Genomic DNA, 18828 nt, shown 5'->3' on the forward strand with positions numbered 1-18828 from the left:
CGGAGGATGTTCTATTGCCACAAACATCCTTCTTGGATCTTTCCTCCATGCCATACAGCTCCATTTCCCCGAAAAGTGTAATCCAGACCACGTGTGCAGTGTGCCAGCGTTTTCCTGTTACTTGTCTGAAATATCTCCTCCTATTTAAAAATGTTTACCCACTTGACTGCCGGAGGGTTCATGACTAGGGCATTTTTTGCTATTCAACACTGTGCTACTTTAACTGGGAATTGCATCATTGTACCCAAATGAAATCTATATCCTATATATATTTTATCACCACTGGGTTTTTTATTTTTTATTACATAATGGAAAAAAGAGCAAAGATTAAAAAAAAAAAAAAAACACCCAATATTTTCTACTTTCTGTTATAAAACATATCCAATAAAATCAAATTTGTTCATAAGTTTAGGCCAAGATGTATTCTGCTACATGTCACTAGTGCTGGTAGTGATCAGGGCTGATCCTGATAACACTGCGCTATTGGGGACACTAGTATAGTTCTGAACGTGATCAAGATTCCGCAAACAGTCGAATCAGCAGGGAGCATCGATAGTTTCAAAAAACTATTAGATGGGCACCTTAAAGACCACAACATACAGGGGTATACAATGTACGGTTAACAACAAACACACACACACATCATAGGTTGAAATGGATGGACTGATGTCTTTTTTCAACCTCACTAACTATGTAACTAAAAGATATTAATCTGTACAGACACCATACTATCAGCGACCTATAGTGTGTGATAGTGTGGTTGGAAATCTGGTGCTAACTGACACTGGCTGGGAAGGTCACTAATTGACTGACAATGATGTTGCTTCTTACTGTACTAATCAGGGGCGTAACTACAGGGGTTGCAGGGGTTGCAATTGCAACCGGGCCCCATGCTCCTGGGGGCCTGTGCGGCTCCTCTGAACACCTGGATAGGAGGGGCGGCGGGGTCAGCATGTAGAGAAATCACTGTCCTCCTTTTTCCTCCTCCTTACTGTACTAATCAGGGGCGTAACTACAGGGGTTGCAATTGCCTACCAGGCCCCATTCTCCTGGGGGACTGTGCGGCTCCCCTGTACACCTGGATAGGAGGGGCGGCGGGGGCAGCATGTAGAGAAATCACTGTCCTCCTTTTTCCTCCTGTAGCTGCAGGAGGAAAATGGAGGAGATTGGTTCCTCTGTATGCTGCCCCCTCCACTCCTCCTATCCAGTTCACTTGTGTTCTGCTGTCTCTGGGCCCTTGTGTGCTCCCCTGGGTCCCCCCCATCCCCCACTGTGCTGCCCCCCAACTGTGTTCCCTCTCCTCTCCTGCCGGCTGCTGCAGGGGATGTGTCACAATAGAGAACCAGGAAGGGGTCGGTAAATATGTAATTTACCAGCTCCTTCCTTATCTGAATGGACAGAGTCATAGTCAGTGACATTGTAAAAAAATAAATAAAATGATAAAAAATAATACAATTAAAATACCAAAAAATAAAAACTACTGACACCAGTGGGTGAACTTCCAGGATCACAAAGGTCACACTTGCGACTGGGCCCTGGCATTCCACCACCATGGGGAGGCCCCAAGATGGCAGGAAGGGGGCCCACTGCAGAACCTGTGAAAGGGTCCCGCTGCAGGACTGTAATAAAGGGCCCCGCAACGAGAGTAAAGGGCCCCAGGATCAGTGGGAAGAGCCCCGGCCAGGGGTCCGGGGGGACCTTCATGGTTTCTTGCACCGGCGCCCTGAAGGTTCTGGTTACGCCTCTGGTACTAATGACGCTGGCTGGGTGACAGGAGTGATCAGGAGGGCAACTGTTTGCCTAACAAGTGTATGTGGCTGGGTCTCTGTTTGCATTTAGTTCTGAACGGTAACTGATAGCAGAGAGGTATTCAGCCAGATCTTTGCTGGTATATAGCCAAGATCAGCAGGTATAAAGCCAAAATGATTGGCTGTAACCTGCTGACATACTCGTGCTATGTCCAATAACAGTACAGATCAGCAGGGAGCACGCTCATGTACTATGAATAAAGCCGGCACACAAAAAGGCTTCTTCCAAGTAAATTCTTTATTCCAACATGGATAGCGGTGACAACATGACAAATGCTGACGCGTTTCGGCTTTACGCCTTCCTCATAGCATGCGCATGTACGCCTCTAAACCAGGAAGTACCCGAATGTCACGGTGCCTGGAGCTGCCAGCAGTAGGTTAGGATAGCAATGCCGATAAAATAACCATTTCTCGCATCTTTTGTTTCTTCCAGACAGACAACACAATGGGAATAACATGGAGAAATGTCCCATTATCTCTCACGGAGTAGAAAATGAGATCAGAGAAGATTCTGCAGAAGAAAACTTTATTCCGCCATATCTCCATTCAATCCTTCCTAGTGCAGATCTGTCCTTTGATCCCTCTACACATGGAGGAAGCTTTTCCAATTTCTCCCCTCCTGTCACCCACCCCATCGATCATAGAGGGGCTGAAAGGTTCCCGTGTCCTGTATGCGGAAGAGTGTTTGCTCAGAGAGCGATCCTCATCTCTCACCAGAGAAATCACACGGTGGAGGAGCCGTATTCCTGCGCTATATGCGGCAAATTCTTTTCTCGGAAATCGACTTTTATCGAGCATGAAAGGACTCACACAGGGGAGAAGCCGTACTCGTGTTCTGAGTGCGGGAAATGTTTCACCCAAATTGGGCATCTTATCGTCCATCAGAGAATCCACACAGCGGAAAAGCCATATCCTTGTACCGAGTGCGGGAAATGTTTCACCCAGATAGGGCACCTTATCGTACATCAGAGGACTCACACCGGGGAGAAGCCATATTCCTGTTCGGAATGCGGGAAACGTTTTCCGATCAGTTCGGCTCTCACCAGACACAAGAGAATCCACACAGGAGAAAAACCGTATTCGTGTTCGGAATGCGGGAAATGTTTTACCCGGAGATCCTATCTTTTTGTCCATCAGAGGACTCATACTGGGGAGAAGCCATAAACCATAAATGTAGAATGTGGTTTACCAAGACCAAGACTTGTCGTGAAATAATTCCCTCTGGTGTCTAGCCGTGTTATTGTTTTGTGTGTGGAAGAGGTTTTACCGATGCATCAGATCTAATTAGACATCATTAGCCCCATACAAGCACTGAAGATGTAAACTCAACCACTAAAGACTTTTATACGCTTTAATGTGTTCATGCAATTAAAGTCTGCAGATTTAATTAAAAAAAGTTTTTTTTTTTTTTCAGAATTGTCGTTCTTTTTTTGTTTATAGCGCAAAAAATAAAAATCGCACAGATGATCAAATACCAACAAAAGAAAGCTCTATTTGTGGGAAAAAAAGGACATCAATTTTATTTAGGTACAGCGTCGCACGACCGTGCAATTGTCCGTTAAAATAATGCAGGGCTGAATCGCAAAATAGGGCCTGGTCATTAAGGGGGCAAATCCTTCCGGTCTTAAAGCGGTTAAATAAAAATGTAGACCCGAACGGAAAAAAAAAAAAAAACGATTCCCACCGAACCCATCTGTTCTACATCTAATCGGGCGAGTGTCATTCCCGAGTGATAGATAAACATGGGGGCAGGGTTACCCAGTGACGTCACCAGGTGATCTTGCTCCATAATGACACTCGCCCTATGAGAGGTAGACATGGTGGCAGGGTTACCCAGTGACGTCACCATAATGCTCCATAATGACACTCGTCCTATGAGAGGTAGACACGGGGCAGGGTCATCCGGTAACGTCACCGGGTAACCCCCTTCCCTATGTTTACCTGTCATTCGGCTGTGTCCCTGGAGAAGATACTCATTCACATTGGGGGACTTCCTGATTTCGAAAAGTTACCCCCCGCACCCCCTCAACCACTGGCTCAGGGTTGTGGGGAAGAGGCCCTTGTCCCTATTACCATAGGGGCAAGGTGCTTTTGGGTGGGAGCCCCTCTGCCACAAAGCATCCCCCCCCCCCCATGTTGAGGGCATGTGACCTGGTTCAGGAGGGGAGTCACTTGTACATCCCCCCCCTTTCCTGGCCTGTCAGGCTGCATGTTTAGATAAGGGTCAGGTATGAATCTTGGGGAGAACCCCACGCCATTTTTTTTTATTTATATCCCCACGCTTGTTTTTTTTCCAGAATTGTTTTTTGCCAGCCATTCTGTTTACATTCAGCTGTCAGCTGGGAAACCCGCTTACAGCTGATGAATCATCGGTTGTTAGGGACGCAGCAGCAGCCAGCTTCCCGGCCCACTCCTTAACAACCAGCTATTCTTCACACAGAATTTATATTGGTCGATCATTTTTCGAACTGATTCAAATGGTTACAAAGATTTGGAATTAGTTATAAAAACGAATAAATTAAACTAATTTAAACAGAATTTGCTACTATTGTCATTTGGAGATTTGGATACATCCAAAGCTCCGAATAACCAAAAATGAAAAGTCGGACCGAAAGGAATTGCACGTCTACTACGCTATCTGGCCTTTTAGTAGGAATGGCTAGCTGTATAGTATCCCTGCTGGTATGATTGGGGCTCTGAAGACTAGTACCGGCTGGAACAGAAATCGGGGTGCCAACAGGCAGTTGGGGCACAGGAGTAATATTTGTGGGAAAACTGGATGGGCCCAGTTCTACCTGATTTGAATAGGTCTACCTTGTCTGCCTATGGGCTAGGAAGGCAGAAAGTCTGCTGTGTCTGTTCCTCCTGGGAGTTTGTCACCCAGGGCGTGCTATTAGTAACACTTGGGTGTGGGACAAGATCACAGCACTAAATACTATTTCTGCACTTTGACTTCATGGGCTAGGCCTTTTGGCTACGTCATGGGCAATATTTGCTACCAGGCCTCAGGGCCTAGCCAGTACACATTGCACACCTACTATTTATTTTTTTCTCCACACGTTTCTCACTTTTGTGTGGGTTTTTTTCACTGGGTAGAGGGAGTGAATCCTCGGGTTTGCCCTGAAATCTAGGGGGAGGATGTGCGCCCATCAGGTTCCTTCTTCTCCTGAACTGGGGGATCTCTCTTCAGGAGAGCTCCTCAACCTAGTACTTGTTGATCGGCTTTGGCTGACCATAAAGAGAGGGGTCTGTTAGGCCTTTTGGCTTGGTGGACCAAGTTTGAAACCTTGTCCCTGTCAGGAGCCTTGCACCCAAAGGTTCAGGGTAAGATCCAACCCCTTCGGGGGGGTGGACACAAGCACACCCTTAAGTGCACCTTTTTTTGTACACCTACGGGTTTTTGTTGTTTGCGCACCACCACGGATTAAAAAAAAAAAACTAGCCCTGCCTGCCATGCTCAGACAAACCTTCCATACTGTATAACCCTGATAATAACAAAATGTCTAACCCTAATAGTAAGCCTTCCTCTAACCCCAATTACCTTATAACCCCAACCCTCCTTGTAATCCCAGCACTACTATCCCTGTCACATTCACACTAACCCTCTATATAACCCTAACACTAACCCTCCATGTATCTCTTATACACCCCCTTTCCCTAAAACCCTAACTGCACCAGTAACAGTCAGATTACCCCCCCTGTGACCTTCACACTAATCAACCTCCCACAAAATCCACCAAAAAGGTAGCCGGGGGAGCCCCCCCAGCGCCCTGCAGCAGGCCGACAAACCGCAGGTTATTGTGGCGCATATGGTTTTCCAGATCATCTTGTTTAGCCTGGAGCTGAGCAATATGGTGCTCGGCCTGGTCAGAGGAGGCCTGTAGGGGAGGGACCGCATCCTCAACATGTCCCAAGCGGCGTTCAGTCTCTGACACCCGGTCCCGCAGCCTCTGCAAATCTTGCCGGATAAGGGACACATCTACCTTCACCTCCTCAATCTTCGCAGTCAAGGTTGCCTGGCAAGTGGATATAGCATCCAGGACCTGCGCGAGGTCAGTGGCGGAAACATCCGACGATGCAGGCAGGGCCCCGCCATCTTCCGCCAGAGACTCCTTGTCTTTGTGCCGGAATCTGTCGAACTTTGCAGCCGCCTCGGATGTTTTGCGAGGAGGAGACATACCGCCACCGGGGATGCGAACGGTAGGGGCTAATTGGAGGTCAGTTCTAGAGTCGGATAAGAGACAGGAGAGAAAATTCAGGATGATGCCGGCGGTGCTCTCGTGCAGTAGGTCTTACTCCATGTCGCTTCAGGCCACGCCCCCCCACCCACAAAATCCTACAATTAATCTTCCTGTAATCTGTGCACTAACCCTCCCTGTAACCCAAACCCTTATGTAAGCTTATTGCATATTCATCTCTTCTGAGATGGGAACCTCTACCCTTCCCGTACCAAATTATACTGGCATCTAAGTTCCAGTGCCAGAATCTACTGATTAATTTGATATATGAACTAGCAGCTGGTGCACACATGGAGCACAGTCTGCAAGACACTTGTTGCCCTCTGGGGTGACTTGGGAGTGGACCTTGCCAACCAACAGGCGAAAACCAGATTTAACGCAGATGGTCTCCTAGGGTTTTGTTATAGCTATGGATACTCCTTGGACTTACTTCAAATACAATTATATGGTGTGAGGAACCAAACTTGGCCTCTACATAGAAGGCGGACAGAACGTTGATGCAGGATATGAGTTAATAAGGTAGCTACCTGTACAACAGACACGTGGTTCAAAAAGTCTTTAATTGACGTCTTAAAGAATGAAGGTGATCATTAACTTTCATAGTAATCTGTAGAATTGTTTTATTGGTTGGTTTTTAAATAGCATACGTAAATAAAATACAGCTTTGTTCTAACAACCTAGCTAATGTTTAGATATTGATAAAAAAAATTGATAAAATTTAGCATTACCCATTTAGAGGCAACAGTGGCTTGAAGAATTACAGTGAATCTGGACAAAATTCACAGTGCTTCACTTTTTACACACTTTATGTTACAGCCTTGGTCCAAAATGGATTAGTCATTATTTTCCTCAAAATTCTAAAAGTAATACCCCATAATGACAATGTGAAAGAAGTTTGTTTGAAATATTTGCAAATTTATTAAAAATAAAAACCAAAAAAAATCTCAAATACATACTGTAAGTATTTACGGCCTTTGCCTAATACTTTGTTGAAGCTCCTTTGACACCAATTACAGCCTCAAGTCTTTTTGAGTATGATGCTACAAGCTTGGCACACCTATTTTTAGGCAGTTTCTCCCATTCTTCTTTGCAGGGCCTCTCAACTTCCATCAGGTTGGATGGGGAGCGTCGGTGCACAGCCATTTTCAGATCTCTCCAGAGATATTCAATTGGGTTCGAGTCTGAGCTCTGGCTGGGCCACTCAAGGACATTCACAGAGTTGTCCCGTAGCCCTTTCTTTGTTATCTTGGCTGTGTGCTTAGGGTTGTTGTCCTGTTGGAAGATGAACCTTCGCCCCAGTCTGAGGTCCAGAGCGCTCTGGAGCCAGTTTTCATTAAGGATATCTCTGTGTATTGCTGAATTAATCTTTCCCTCGATCCTGACTAGTCTCCCAGTGGAAAAACATCCCCACAGTATGAGGCTGCCACTACCATACTTTACTGTAGGGATGGTATTGGCCAGGTGATGAGCGGTGCCTGGTTTCCTTCAGACATGACGCTTGCCATTAAAGCGGTAGTATACTCAAAGGAAAAAAAAAAAGACCCTGCAAGACAAAGGCATCGCATACTAGCTCATTATGAAACACTTACCTTAGAACGAAGCCCCCAACACGGACCCCCGGACACCGCTGTGGGAGCGGACATGATCCCTCGGCGTCTCTTCCAGGTGCCTGCAACTCTTTTCCTGCTTGATTTTCTTATGGACGGTTGCCGGGAGGAGAGTGTTTAAAGAGGTATTACTACTTGGAGCAGGAAGATTGATTCGATGGAATGATGGGCGCTAACCATATTATCAAAGAGTTTTGTGTTGACCATCTTTGATGTGAGGCATTGGTTTCTGGTGAGATAAATTGCACTTTGGGAGTGGCAAGTAATGGAAGACATCTTGTTATTGATCTGTGGACACGAATGATGGAAATTTTAAAACACATTTACGCATATAGTGGACTTTAATTATTTGGGAGTAATCTAAATTTCTGAATTTATTTGTTTAATGTTACTTTTGGCAACTGCCATTAGTATAGATTAAGTACATTTATGAAATATAGCAATTTTTCAGTGTAGTGCCACCTTGGGTCTGTATATCTACTTGCTGACCAGTCACGTACCTGGTATGTCATTGGTCTTTAAGTGGGTGCACCGGGATGATGCATCACTCCAATACTGTTTTTTTTTAGAGCTGGTGGTCGGCTCTCTTGTAATAACAATGGAAGAGGCTAACTAGCCGCTGGATTGCTATTACAAGCAATAGGAGGGAACCCAATTGTCAGGCGCTCACGCATACAAACAGCGATTGTCCCACACACGTGAGGTACCACCGCGCGCGTCAGATTGTAGGCAGTAATTCTAGGACCGGACCTAAAGTGGTAACCGGTAAAGGCTTTAAATTGTCGCCTATGGATAGTAAAATTTACGTCATTTGTTGCTGCTGCACGGGTGTGCGCAGTTTTAAAGTGTGACATGTTTGGTATCTCTTTACTCGGCGTAACATTATCTTTTATATTTTACAAAAAAACTGGGTTATGTATTCTGTTTTTTTTTGCATTAAAATTCAAAAAAAGTGTATTTTTTCACAAAACCTTGAACTTGAAAAACTGCTGCGCAAATACCGTATGCCATAAAAAAATTGCAAAACCCACCAATTTATTATCTAGGGTTACTGAATTAAAATTCATGGGGGTCCGGTCAGTAAAATATTCTACCTGCGGAGGTTCGAGTGGTCAGATTTAGATCCTTCACATCACCTCCCGTGCACATCAAAATTGTTTGATATTGCCCTTTCAGAGACCTGTGCTTTTCTAGTGTAGAACAACATAGATCTCTGCACAAGTGTGAACAGGCCTTTTAATCCAACATCAGTGCCTGACCTCACAAATGCACTTCTATAAGAATGGTCAAACACTCCCATAGACACACTCCTAAACAGTGGCGGCCCGTGCATAGGGGGGCGCCAGGGCGCCGCCCTCCCTAAAGAAAAGGGGAAAAAAAAAAAGACAAAAAGAACAATAAAGTTCGGGGAAAAAAAAAATCGGTTTGCCGGCCTGACCGGCCTATGTGGTGGCTAAAGGGGGGGTGGGGTTTACGACCCAGAAGAGGCGCCGATTGGCTGCCTTCTGGGGGCGTAACCTGGGCACAGCAAAGAGCGCTTGGCCACCCCCACCTTCGTTGTATCCTGGCTGTGATTGGTCCAGTCTCCAGCCTGGACCAATCATCATCCAGGACATCGCCGACGTCGCAATGGGGGCGGTGACGGTGCGTGCATCAGTCACTCACCGTCACCGCCGCTCAGAGAAGAGGAGAGGTCGCCCGCCGGTTCCCGCCGCAGAGGAGAGGCCGAGACGAGGGAGAAGGACCCGCCGCAGAAGAGGAAGTATCGAGGAGGGAAGAAGCCACCACTGGGAGCCGAGCCGCCGCCAGGTAAGTTTGAAGGGAGCACGCACACTGGTCTCTGCATTGATTGGGGGACAATGCTGTGGGCACTCTGCAATCATTGGGGTACAATGCTGTGGCACTCTGCAATCATTGGGGTACAATGCTGTGGGCACTCTGCAATCATTGGGGTACAATGCTGTGGGCACTCTGCAATCATTGGGGTACAATGCTGTGGGCACTCTGCAATCATTGGGATACAATGCTGTGGGCACTCTGCAATCATTGGGGTACAATTCTGTGGCACTCTGCAATCATTGGGGTACAATGCTGTGGGCACTCTGCAATCATTGGGGTACAATGCTGTGGGCACTCTGCAACCATTGGGGTACAATGCTGTGGCACTCTGCAATCATTGGGGTACAATGCTGTGGGCACTCTGCAATCATTGGGGTACAATGCTGTGGGCACTCTGCAATCATTGGGGTACAATACTGTGGGCACTCTGCAATCATTGGGGTACAATGCTGTGGGCACTCTGCAATCATTGGGGTACAATGCTGTGGGCACTCTGCAATCATTGGGGGACAATGCTGTGGCACTCTGCAATAATTGGGGTACAATGCTGTGGGCACTCTGCAATCATTGGGGTACAATGCTGTGGCACTCTGCAATCATTGGGGACAATGCTGTGGCGGTCTGCAGTGATTGGGGACAATGCTGTGGCGCTCTGCATTGAAAGGGGCACGGAACAGTGTTCATTACATTGAAGGGGTCACAGCACAGTGTTTATTGCATTGAAGGGGGCACAGAACAGTGTTTATTGCATTGAAGGGGGCACAGCACAGTGTTTATTGCATTGAAGGGGGCACAGCACATTGTTCATTGCATTGAAGGGGGCACAGCACAGTTGCATTGAAGGGGGCATGCACGCTGAACTCTGCATTGTGGGGGCACAGCACAGTGTTCATTGCATTGAAGGGGGCACAGCACAGTGTTTATTGCATTGAAGGGGTCACAGCACAGTGTTTATTGCATTGAAGGGGGCACAGCACATTGTTCATTGCATTGAAGGGGGCACAGCACAGTTGCATTGAAGGGGGCATGCACGCTGAACTCTGCATTGTGGGGGCACAGCACAGTGTTTATTGCATTGAAGGGGGCACAGCACAGTGTTTATTGCATTGAAGGGGGCACAGCACAGTGTTTATTGCATTGAAGGGGGCATAGCACAGTGTTCATTGCATTGAAGGGGGCATGCACGCTGAACTCTGCATTGTGGGGGCACAGCACAGTGTTTATTGCATTGAAGGGGGCACAGCACAGTGTTTATTGCATTGAAGGGGGCACAGCACAGTGTTTATTGCATTGAAGGGGGCATAGCACAATGTTCATTGCATTGAAGGGGGCACAGCACATTGTTCATTGCATTAAAGGGGGCACAGCACAGTTTCATTGAAGGGGGCACAGCACAGTTGCATTGAAGGGAGCATGCACGCTGAACTCTGCATTGTGGGGGCACAGCACAGTGTTTATTGCATTGAAGGGGGCACAGCACAGTGTTTATTGCATTGAAGGGGGCACAGCACAGTGTTTATTGCATTGAAGGGGGCATAGCACAGTGTTCATTGCATTGAAGGGGGCATGCACGCTGAACTCTGCATTGAAGGGGGCACAGCACAGTGTTTATTGCATTGAAGGGGGCACAGCACAGTGTTTATTGCATTGAAGGGGGCATAGCACAGTGTTCATTGCATTGAAGGGGGCATGCACGCTGAACTCTGCATTGTGGGGGCACAGCACAGTGTTCATTGCATTGAAGGGGGCACAGCACAGTGTTTATTGCATTGAAGGGGGCACAGCACAGTGTTTATTGCATTGAAGGGGGCATAGCACAATGTTCATTGCATTGAAGGGGGCACAGCACATTGTTCATTGCATTGAAGGGGGCACAGCACAGTTTCATTGAAGGGGGCACAGCACAGTTGCATTGAAGGGAGCATGCACGCTGAACTCTGCATTGTGGGGGCACAGCACAGTGTTTATTGCATTGAAGGGGGCACAGCACAGTGTTTATTGCATTGAAGGGGGCATAGCACAGTGTTCATTGCATTGAAGGGGGCATGCACGCTGAACTCTGCATTGTGGGGGCACAGCACAGTGTTCATTGCATTGAAGGGGGCACAGCACAGTGTTTATTGCATTGAAGGGGGCACAGCACAGTGTTTATTGCATTGAAGGGGGCATAGCACAATGTTCATTGCATTGAAGGGGGCACAGCACATTGTTCATTGCATTGAAGGGGGCACAGCACAGTTTCATTGAAGGGGGCACAGCACAGTTGCATTGAAGGGAGCATGCACGCTGAACTCTGCATTGTGGGGGCACAGCACAGTGTTTATTGCATTGAAGGGGGCACAGCACAGCGTTTATTGCATTGAAGGGGGCATAGCACAGTGTTCATTGCATTGAAGGGGGCATGCACGCTGAACTCTGCATTGAAGGGGGCACAGCACAGTGTTTATTGCATTGAAGGGGGCACAGCACAGTGTTTATTGCATTGAAGGGGGCACAGCACAGTGTTCATTGCATTGAAGGGGGCACAGCACAGTGTTCATTGCATTGAAGGGGGCACAGCACAGTGTTTATTGCATTGAAGGGGGCATAGCACAATGTTCATTGCATTGAAGGGGGCACGCACGCTGGTCACTGCATTGAAAGGGGGCATATACCATCTCCTGTACCATGACATGCCTATACCATCTCCTGTACCATCACCTTTGCCATGCCTGTACCATCACCTATGCCATGCCTATACCATCACCTGTGCCATGCCTGTACCATGACTTCAAAGTCACGCAATTTTTTACTGCGTTTTTTGACGCGAAGCAATACCTATTACATTTTTCTTTTTGCGCCCCCCCAAAAATTTTGAGCACCAGCCGCCACTGCTCCTAAACCTTGTGGACAGCCTTCCCAGTAGAGTTGAAGCTGTTATAGCTGCAAAGGGTGGGCCAACTCAATATTGAACCCTACGGACTAAGACTGGGGTGCCATTAAAGTTCATGTGTGTGTAAAGGCAGGTGTCCCAATACTTTTGGCAATAAAGTGTGTTTTGTTTTAGCTGTTATAATAAAAAACCTTCTTGTCACACCGTTGAGGGATATACGTTTCCATTTGAGAGGTGGAAATTAGGGATAGACCGATTATCGTCAAAGCCGATATATCGGTTGCCGATATGCACTTTCCCCGATATATCGGTATCGGCCCCGGAACGGGCCGATATTTTTGTGACGTCATTCTGCCTTTTTAGGCCGCCTCCCTCGCCTTGGACAGCCTCGTTTGGAGTCTGGACTAGTCTCGCGGGAGTGTATCACAGCCATACACCCACCCACAGCAGCCCGGTGCCAGCCAGCCACCCACATCCACAGGCCCTGTACCAGCCAGCCACAGGCACTTTACCAGCGAGCCAGCCAGCCACCCACAGGCTCTGTACCAGCCAGCCAGCCACAGGCACTGTACCAGCGAGTCAGCCACCCACAGGCCCTGTACCAGCCACCCACAGGCCTTGTACCACCCACCACAGGGTGCCAGCCAGCCATCCACCCACCACAGGGTACCAGCCAGCCATCCACCCACCACAGGGTGCCAGCAAGCCAGCCATCCACCACAGGGTGCCAGCAAGCCAGCCACCCACCACAGGGAGCCAGCCAGCCACCCACCCACCACAGGGTGCCAGCCAGCCATCCACCCACCACAGGGTACCAGCCAGCCATCCACCCACCACAGGGTGCCAGCAAGCCAGCCATCCACCACAGGGTGCCAGCAAGCCAGCCACCCACCACAGGGAGCCAGCCAGCCACCCACCCACCACAGGGAGCCAGCCAGCCACCCACCACAGGGTGCCAGCAAGCCAGCCATTAAGCATTAAACAAAAATTAATATATTCAGTACCAGATTTGTGTAAAAAATTGTCTTTATTTTTCAAAACGTTAAATGTACAACATATCGGCCGATACCGATACGTTGTGACCAAAATATTGGTATCGGCCCTGAAAAAAAACATATCGGTCTATCCCTAGTGGAAATACAAAGTTGTTCTTTTTTAAATATTTGAATATCCTGTCTGCCACAGGGTTTAGGGTGACCAGTATGAGTTTTTGGGTGCGTTTCAAAAATATATATATATTATTTTTTTTTTTTTTAAAGAAAGCATCTCCATCATTGTGAGCATGAAAACGGCTTCTACCTGGTGTGAATTTTATGATGTACTACAAGATTTTCTTTCCGCGCAAAACCTCTCCCGCAAACTGTACATGAATACGGCTTCTCCCCCGTGTGAGTCCGCTTGTGCTTAGCAAGAGCTGAACTTGCAGTAAAACATTTCCCGCACTCTTCACAAGAATACGGTTTCACCCCGGTATGAGTTCTCTCATGCAAAACAAGATGGGTCCTCTGGCTGAAGGATTTTCCACATTCTGAACATGAATACGGCTTCTCCCCGGTGTGAATTCTCTTGTGTTTCACAAGAGCCGAGCTCATAGAAAAACTTTTACCGCACTCTGTACAAGAATACGGTTTCACTCCAGTGTGAGTTCTCTGGTGTAGAAGAAGACCAGCATTTACTTTGAAACATTTCCCGCACTCAGGACAAGAGTACGGCTTGTGCAGATCTGTTGCTGGAACGCCTGTGTGAGTCCGTCGGTGGAAAGCAAGGTTTGACTTGTGCATGAAATGTTTTCCACAATCCGTACATGAATACGGTTTCTCTCCTGTGTGAGTCCTCTCGTGATTAATTAAACACCATTTCCGAAGAAAACATTTCCCACATACAGAACATGAATGTGGCTTCTCCCCTGTGTGAGACCTCTGGTGTAAGGTGAGACTTTCCTTCCTGGTGAAAGATTTCCCACACATGTAACAAAGAAATTTTCCATGACCTATATGATGGGTGATGGCAGGTGAGTGATCTGGAAAATTCCCCCCAGTTGTAGACGCATCAGATAATCGATCTGCACTGGGGTGTGCTGGATGGAGACTTGGGGTAATGTGGTCTTCTCCTGGAGAACTTAATGTGGCGTAATTTTCATTTCTTGGAAAGAAAATGGAAAGTTCCTCCTTTTTCTTTAAAATCTGTTGTCCGTCTGGGGTAAAAAAAGAGATGGAAGAGAACACTTAAAAAGACCAATGTTGGCTGAATTAAAATAGCTTTTTAATGGACATTAAATATTTTAGACATTTCTCACATCTAAATATACACTGTATTGACAAAAGGTTTGTGGACAGTGGACCATCACACCAGCAACCTAATAGCTCACTCACTATGCATGGACAACTCAATCATTACATTTCATTCCTCCTCCCTCCCTGCTATGTAAGGAGATTCAACTGGGGAGAGAGACAGTCTGAAAGCAAACAGACTCTGCCGTCACTGGAGGCTATCAGTTTGTTGAACCCCAGAGCAGTCACTTTCTACTTTGGTCTCAAAAACTATACTATACTTTCTTCAATTAAATTATGTACATTTCAAGCCTTGATTATATGTCTTGGCTAAGCTAGAGTGGAAGGCTGACAGAATCTTTACAGTGCTGAAGTTCACAAGCTGCCATGAGGAAGCAAGGAGAGATAATCAGGGAGATAACTGGGGGAGAGGGTGTTGGGCTGTACCCATATCTGCAGCAGGTCTCCAAGGTGAACAGCCTTTGGGTGAGGCTTTTCACAGATTGTATGCCTTGGCTTAGCTAGAGAGGAAGGCTGACAGAATCTTTACAGTGCTGAAGTTCACAAGCTACCATGAGGAAGCAAGGAGAGATAATCAGGGAGATAACTGGGTGAGAGGGTGCTGGGCTGTACCTATATCTGCAGCAGGTCTCCAAGGTGAACAGCCTTTGGGTGAGGCTTTTCACAGATTGTATGCCTTGGCTTAGCTAGAGAGGAAGGCTGACAGAATCTTTACAGTGCTGAAGTTCACAAGCTGCCATGAGGAAGCAAGGAGAGATAATCAGGGAGATAACTGGGGGAGAGGGTGCTGGGCTGTACCCATATCTGAAGCAGGTCTCCAAGGTGAACGGCCTTTGGTTGAGGCTTTTCACAGATTGTATGCCTTGGCTTAGCTAGAGAGGAAGGCTCACAGAATCTTTACAGTGCTGAAGTTCACAAGCTACCACGGGGAAGCAAGGAGAGATAATCAGGGAGATAACTGGGGGAGAGGTGCTGGGCTGTACCCATATCTTAAAAGAGAAAGTTCATATATGAGGTGATAACAGACGGGAGAAATTAAAAAGTCCACTTGTGATCTGGTGAAATGACAACAGGTGTGACTTCGGTGCTCAAATTCCCACCACCAAGCAATATCTGCCTCTCACCTCCAGAACGTGACCCTGCAGGGTCTAAAAGCATAAACAATCTCCACGGTAACCAACACGTGTTGTTCCGATAAAAGCAGGATATTTATCATTATTGGTTTAAAGTGTTTTTACCCAATGATTGAATTCCAATAACCTATTTTGAACAGACTGCGCTACACTATTTATTATTTATTCTATTGAAGGAGTTGGATTGCCCTTGAGTGTTAGCTGCTGGTCTCATTGCATGTTTATTTATTCAGCGCTGAATCTTCCACACACATATTGTACCCATATCTGCAGCAGTTCTCCAAGGTGAACAGCCTTTGGTTGAGGCTTTCCACAGATTGTATGCTTTGGCTTAGCTAGAGAGGAAGGCTGACAGAATCTTTACAGTGCTGAAGTTCACAAGCTGCCATGAGGAAGCAATGAGAGATAATCAGGGAGATAGCTGGGGGAGAGGGTGCTGGGCTGTACCCATATCTGCAGCAGGTCTCCAAGGTGAACAGCCTTTGGTTGGGGTTTTTCACAGATTGTATGCCTTGGCTTAGCTAGAGAGGAAGGCTAACAGAAGCTTTACAGTGCCAAAGTTCACAAGCTGCCATGAGGAAGCAAGGAGAGAGAATCAAGGAGATAAGACACTATCCTTGTAAGTTTAGTTATTTTCTGTCTCCCTGGCAGCAGAGTTTGTCCTCTCACTTCTCCTGCTTTTTGTTTCTCCTTCCCTAATCTATGTTCCCTACATACTGTCATTCCTGTTGCTTCTTCTGCTTTCAGCAACAGTAAATCTTAAAACTGTCAGCTGATCGGCCTCTACTGGCTCTGATTGTAGGTACGGTGCTGAGAGAAAAGAGCACCTGAGCATGCTCAGAGCAGGAGGAGACAGTGAGTTACTGGATTTTAAACAGTATAGGCACCTTTTTTGTAATGTTTTACATAGCAATACCTGTAAAAGGGACCAGCCTGACGTGATCTATCAGGACTCGCCTGTTTTTTTTGGCTGGGTTTCTCTTTTAATAGTGACCAATAAGGACAGATTGAATCCTTTGAGGTTCTATAAATAGCTGCTCAATAAAGAATCTGGAACTCTTTTCTGTATTTAGTGTTTATTTCTCACCCATGCCAATCTCTATGAGAACTTCTTCCTCTTTAATCCTTACATGTTCTTCTTCTTCTTCCTCTTCCTCTCCAGCTCCGACGTCTCTCTGAGTGTTTCTGGTGTCTCCGGGTTCTGTGAATAAAGATGAGAGTGAAGCCCCCTGTACTGAGATGTATTAGAGACCCCAGAGAGTGTGTGTGGTAACCACCAGCTCTGCTGATCCCCCCTCAGTAGTAACCCCCAGCTCTGCTGATCCTCCTTGCCACATCTCTTGGCTGGTAACACACAATGACATGATGTAAGAAGATAGAGCTGGAGTCTAATAGAGGTTGATGGCTCCTGACTCCCCCACTGGGCACATACTGTCCCCCATTACTCTACCACAAGAGGTGGTTTCTGCGGGAAGTATGGTGGCTTTCAAAAGACTCTTAGACGTACATCTCAAGAATCAGAACATTCAGGGGTATGCGAGATGATTACGGTCACATACACCTACACAGGTTGAACTGGATGCACTATTGTCTTTATTCAACCTCACCTACTATGTAACTATGTAACTGTCTACTGACAGAACAGGGGGGGGGAGGAGAAGAAGAGATTGCTGTAGAGACTGAAAAAGGAGAATCTGGGACTCTTCTCTGGATTAAGCGTTTATTACTCACCTGTGCTGATCTCTGGAGGGATTTCCTCCTCCTCACTTGGCTCATCACCCATCGCATATGGCTCGTCTTCTTCCTCTTTAACTTCTGTTTTATAATCAATCTGATATACCTTCAGTGTATCCTGTGCAAAGATAAAACTAAATTCATCATATGGAGTTCTCTTTAACAATTAAGCATTATTGAAACATGCAGTGCATCAAAGGAACTCTCTAATAATACCACAAGGGACTCGTGAAAAGCAGTATGAAACCTCAATAAACTCATCCTAATGGGTATTGCCCAACATGTTTCGTGGAATCTGAGCCGCTTCCTCAGGGGTTTTCTTTGATAGAGCTATCCTGTATGTTTATATAAAAGACTTGATTCAAAATATGACTTGGCGGTGATGCAACTCCTATGATAACATAGTTCCCACGGCAGACTTATCCAAAGATGAGGAGGAAGGCAACAGACATCACAAAATGCCTCCCAGGCGGATATGGGAGCCCAGGGGGGATCCACAACATCCAAAAATAATTTTTGGATGAAAGGTCCTAACCGATTAGAGAGGCACAGATACACAGAGGCAGAGACCACTCAAAAAATCTTCAAAGGGACCACAGAAGAGTTCATAGGAGTTGCATCCAAGTCATACTTGGAATCAAGTCTTTGATATAAACATACAGTATAACTCTCTCAAAAAAACCCTGAGGAAGTGGCTGAGATTCCGCGAAACATGTCGGGCAATACCCATTAAGATTAATTTTTTTGCGGTTTCATACTGCTTTTCACGAGTCCCTTGTGGTATTATTAGAGAGTTCCTTTGATGCACTGCATGTTTTCTTGATGTGCTGTCCTTTTTCGTATTAATTATGTGGATTAATGTTTTTATGCTGTGATAATAAATGTATATATTTTATTACTTGAGGGTATGTTTAGTTGTATGGTACCATTAAAGTCCAAATGCCTCCATTGCTTTTTCGAATCAACTTATTAGGATGTTGGTACTTTGGTACAGAGACCATTGTGGCACCCTCAGTATATACTATAAAAGCATTATTGCCACAGAAATGGTCACAAAGTAAGATACCAAAAATATATTTAAAAAAAAGCAGGTCTCCATCAGATCTACTGAGGAACTTATGTCATAAGTTTTGCTCTCGCACGGAGCATAATGTGTGTCCTCACACCTTAGTCTAGTACAGGGGGTCTTCCAACTATGGCCCTCCAGTTGTTCAGGAACTACAATCCCCATCATGCCTAGTCATGTCTGTGAATGTCAGAGCTATACAAAGCCTCATGGGACGTGTAGTTCTGCAACAGCTGTAGG

General features: G+C 46.4%; 5 protein-coding genes across 5 annotated transcripts in view; 1 reads left to right on the forward strand and 4 right to left on the reverse strand.

Moving 5' to 3' along the window:
• Window positions 1-18828, reverse strand: part of LOC309564371 (uncharacterized protein) — a gene marked incomplete at its 3' end in the record, with an annotated part of 548195 nt that overhangs the window by 462541 nt on the left and 66826 nt on the right. The window lies entirely within an intron of this gene.
• Window positions 1-18828, reverse strand: part of LOC309562771 (uncharacterized protein) — a 379789-nt gene that overhangs the window by 297188 nt on the left and 63773 nt on the right. The gene's annotated exons all lie outside the window — the stretch shown is intronic.
• LOC309562634 (uncharacterized protein) overlaps window positions 1-18828 on the reverse strand; it is a 148791-nt gene that overhangs the window by 79098 nt on the left and 50865 nt on the right. The window lies entirely within an intron of this gene.
• LOC309563392 (uncharacterized protein) overlaps window positions 1-18828 on the forward strand; it is a gene marked incomplete at its 3' end in the record, with an annotated part of 114417 nt that overhangs the window by 60347 nt on the left and 35242 nt on the right. The window contains 1 exon segment of the mRNA XM_082267786.1: window positions 2242-2965. Within this exon segment, the coding sequence (XP_082123912.1) occupies window positions 2242-2965 (724 nt within the window).
• On the reverse strand, window positions 13617-14383 carry LOC309562884 (uncharacterized protein). The gene has a single exon (XM_082267204.1). The coding sequence runs from the start codon at window positions 14329-14331 to the stop codon at window positions 13660-13662; it is 672 nt and encodes a 223-aa protein (XP_082123330.1). The 5' UTR covers window positions 14332-14383; the 3' UTR covers window positions 13617-13659.

This window comes from Pelophylax lessonae, assembly GCF_965119305.1.
Source record: "Pelophylax lessonae genome assembly, chromosome: 9".
In the NCBI taxonomy this organism is placed as follows: domain Eukaryota; kingdom Metazoa; phylum Chordata; class Amphibia; order Anura; family Ranidae; genus Pelophylax; species Pelophylax lessonae.

Coding starts and splice junctions, on each gene's coding strand:
- LOC309562884 (XM_082267204.1), bottom strand. CDS start 14,331: ATGTGTGGGAAATCTTTCACCAGGAAGGAAAGTCTCACCTTACACCAG.